This window comes from Morus notabilis, unplaced genomic scaffold (genome assembly GCF_000414095.1).
Source record: "Morus notabilis unplaced genomic scaffold, ASM41409v2 Scaffold65, whole genome shotgun sequence".
Classification (NCBI taxonomy): Eukaryota; Viridiplantae; Streptophyta; class Magnoliopsida; order Rosales; family Moraceae; genus Morus; species Morus notabilis.
Window position 1 is genome coordinate 32,933 of NW_010356865.1, and position 4,010 is coordinate 36,942.

Sequence of the window (4,010 nt, forward strand, 5' to 3'; positions counted from 1 at the left end):
ACTCGTGTATAACGGCTAATTAAAACTAGCCGTTCGGCAAGTCCAGTTAACCGGACGTACCGGACAGTGACAACACAACCACTGCATGTAACTTCTAGGAAGGCTTAAAAATTTTATTTTAACACAATTTTCGGGCACAAGTCTTCTTTTATACATTTAAAACATCCCTCAATTTTTTATAATTTTTAAAAATTATTTAGATGTAAAACTGTCACTCGCAAGAATTTCAAAAATAATTTTTAGTGAAAAACTTTTAGCCAAATTAATGAGATAATTTTTGCCAAGTGCTCAAACATCAAATAAAAGACTAAAGTTGTAAAAATAAACCTACGTGAGCAAGTCTTGTACATTATTTCTTCACTCTAAAATCCATCTTCAAGCTTCATTTTTCCAATTCCAAGCTTTGAATTTGAGAGCACTTTTTAACATTGTTCAATCTTTGTTAAGTAATCTACATGAACAATTTAAGCATAAAACAAACTCAAGAAAAATGTTTAGTAACCAAACAATCAATTTATTTGTTATCATCAAAATCATTATTAATTAATTTAATGAAACCTTGGAGCCAACATTTATAACAAAATTATTTGACCTACCAGGTACTACTATTGTAGTTTCTTTTTCAAGTTTTACTTGAAAAGAATATTGCTTAATTTGTTTTCCTGTTTCTTTATCGTCCTTAAAAAAAATGATAAAAAAAATGGAGAGTTTGTTTTTTAGAGTGTATGAGTTTGGACTTTTATCCTTTACTCTTATCATTTTATTAGTGTAATTATTTAACAAAAAATGTTATAAATCAAGAATAAAAATAAAAATTTTGACTCATACACTTTTAAAAATATTTATCAAGATTATCTATAATGATATGCCTTTTGTCGGTGCATTAACATTAAGTGGGAGACTATGAGTGTGAGAGAAATTAGAGGGCGCAAAAGAATTGGCCCCGTTCACTTCGTTGATTCGAGTTTAGAATTTGAGTTGAGATGTAATTTTATGTGAGAGCTTTTTACTGTAGCAAAAAAGTTAGATGTGATTGATTATGAGAGCTTTTTACAGTAGAAAAACTCAAATTCTAAACTCGAATAAGCGAAGTGAACGGAGTCTAATTTCAATGATTGTTACGCGTTTCTTAAATAATAATAATAATATAATAATAATAATAAAATAATAAAATAAAATAATTTGAGCCGTTAACGAAGACAACGGCAGTAAAGCAATAATGTGACAAGGTAGTCTCCATCATCATCATCATTATGTAGTCGTAGTAAATGGAGCACCTTCCTTCTGAATTCTGATTGAGCTTTGCTAGATCAACATTTTCTAGAAGTCCATAAATGTCGTGTTTCTCAGTGGTCCAACACAACTGTCTCAGCCCCACAGAGAAAAGCTGATATATTATTAAACGCCAATGATGAAACGAAAAATTATTTCTCATTTTGATTGGAGGAAAAAATTAGATATGATAGTTTTTGAGTCCTCAAGAGAATTATATTTTTCTACAATTCAAAACTGTATCTTATGATCTTATCAATGAGAAAACAGAAACAAACTAAAGCAATTAAGGACTTTGTGAAGAATGAGATTGCAAAGCGAAAACATAAAAAAAACACTCTTAGACGGGATCAAAACAGACTTGTATTTACACGACTTAAATATATTTAAAAACAAACCAAAATCACTATTTTGAAGAATGAAAGAATTGATCATCATTTAGTCTCTCCTCCTACTCTACTAATCTCATATTTTACTACCCAAATTCTGGAAACCAATTTTTGCTTTTTCACTCGCTAGTTGAAGGAACTCCAGTTCCATCATCACCAGAACTAACAGTCATAGTATCGAGTGGTCTGATCTCTTCAAGTTGCTGCAGGACCTGTTGAACTTCGGGCCTCGCAGACGGGGAAGGATCGACGCAATGCAAAGCCAGTTTCAAGGTGTTGAGCAGCTCGTCTCCGATGCTAGGTGCATCCCTCATCAACTCCAAGTCAAACACCTCATTTGTCCACTCCTCTTTCACAATGGAGGCAACCCACTGAGGCAAATCCATGCCGTTCATCGCTTCGCCTGGAGACTTCCCTGTCAAGAGCTCCAACATGATGACACCGAGGCTGTACACATCGGTTTTCGTATTCGCCTTCTTCAGCTTTGAGAGCTCCGGTGCACGGTATCCTAGTGCACCCGCAGTGGCAATAACATTGGATGTTGCTGCAGTTGTCATTAGGTGAGAGAGACCGAAATCCGCTACTTTGGCGTTCGCTTGCTCGTCAAGTAAGATGTTGCTTGATGTGAGATTTCCATGGATGATGTTCTCATGGGAATGGAGGTAGAACAGACCGCGAGTCATGCCCTGGACTATTTTCATTCTTGTTGGCCAATTAATGGGCGTTTCAGGCCCTCTAGCTGCAGAAAATGGAACAAGTAAAAGAAAATAATTAGATTAGTATTATTGGTTTGTTACTAAATCAAAGAAAGTATAATAATTTAGCATACCTTCGAACATCTAACGGTTAAAAGTTGTGTTCTATCATCCTATTAAAGTATTAAAATTGTGATTCTAAATTTTGAAACCAAAGGCACAGTTTTGCTAAAGTTTTAGAACCAATCAAAAGACTAATACAAATCAAACAAATAAGGGAGAATTTGGGTTCAAGTTTACCATGGAGAAATGTTGCAAGACTTCCTCTTGGCATGTGATCAAAAACAAGGAGCTTCTCTCCTTTAGGACCCATGTAATAAGCCCTCAAAGCCAAGAGATTGGGGTGTCTGATTTTCCCCAACACATTAACCTCGGTCTCAAATTCCTTCTGGCTCTTTGTGATCTTCTCCCTCAACCTCTTGACCGCAACTTGATGTCCATCTTCCAGTGTGGCCTTATACACAGTCCCATAAGTGCTCTTCCCCATAATCTCAGCCGTTGCACACAAAAGATCATCTGCCGTGAACACCACTGGCCCATCAAAGTGTACCAGCTTTCCTCCAGCCTCTCCGCCGCCTGCTTCCGCTTCAGCCGGTGGTGCCCCCTTTTCGGCCCTTGGGACGGCCTGACCGTCCTTGGCTTTTGATGGAGGCTTTCTTCGCACCAAGAAGAAGAGTAGAATGCAACAAATTATGAGCATAACTATGAGTAGAGCCCCGGCTGCTATGAGAATTATGTCCTTGGTACTTAGTTTGTGGCGACGAGGATGAGGTTTCGATACCACGGGCGATGGAGCCGAAGGTATTTCTTCAGAAGGGCATGGGGTTGAACCAGCGTACCCACAAAGCTGAACATTCCCCACAAAAGAGCTGGCGTTGAACTTTTGTGCCAGAGGAGTTGGGACAGAACCAGAGAGATTGTTGTAGGAAACATTGAAAAGACTAAGGCGTGACAAAGAAGCAAAGGAGTCAGGGATTTCTAGGCTGAGATTATTGTGGGACAAGTCAAGCTGCGTGAGTGTGGAAACGTTTCCAATTGAAGCAGGGATTGGACCCCGGAAGTGGTTTCCTCTAAGGTTTAGAACAGAAAGATTTCGCAATCTCCCAAGCTCTTCCGGGATTTCGCTATCGAACTTGTTCCCTTCCAAATTCAACACAACAAGTGAAGACAAATTGGAGATGCTAGCAGGAATGCTTCCATCAAGAGAATTGTGATCAAGGATCAAGGACTGAAGATGAAAAGAAACATTCTTGTTTTGTGTTGTACTATTATTGTTACCCCAAGAGTCAGGAATATGACCGGAGAGACTGTTGTATGAAACATTGAAAAGACTAAGGCGTGACAAAGAAGCAAAGGAGTCAGGGATTTCTTGGCTGAGATTATTGTGGGACAAGTCAAGCTGCGTGAGTGTGGAAATTTTTCCAATTGAAGGAGGGATTGGACCCTGGAAGTGGTTTCCTCTAAGGTTTAGAACAGAAAGATTTTGCAATCTCCCAAGCTCTTCCGGGATTTGGCCATCGAACTTGTTCCCTTCCAAATTCAACACAACAAGTGAAGACAAATTGGAGATACTAGCAGGAAAGCTTCAAATAAG

The 4,010-nt window shown here is 38.1% G+C and overlaps 1 protein-coding gene across 2 annotated transcripts in view; it reads right to left on the minus strand.

Moving 5' to 3' along the window:
* Nucleotides 1-1,780: 1,780 nt before the first annotated feature.
* LOC21395497 (probable leucine-rich repeat receptor-like protein kinase IMK3) overlaps nucleotides 1,781-4,010 on the minus strand; it is a 3,279-nt gene continuing 1,049 nt past the window's right edge. Inside the window, exons 2-3 of one of the 2 annotated variants that reach the window (XM_024162393.1) lie at nucleotides 2,657-3,815; nucleotides 1,781-2,400 (exon numbers count right to left, since the gene is read on the minus strand). In XM_024162393.1, the coding sequence (XP_024018161.1) occupies nucleotides 1,781-2,400; nucleotides 2,657-3,815 (1,779 nt within the window). Of the gene's footprint in view, nucleotides 2,401-2,656; nucleotides 3,866-4,010 lie in introns of both variants that reach the window. The other variant, XM_024162398.1, reaches the window with a different exon arrangement.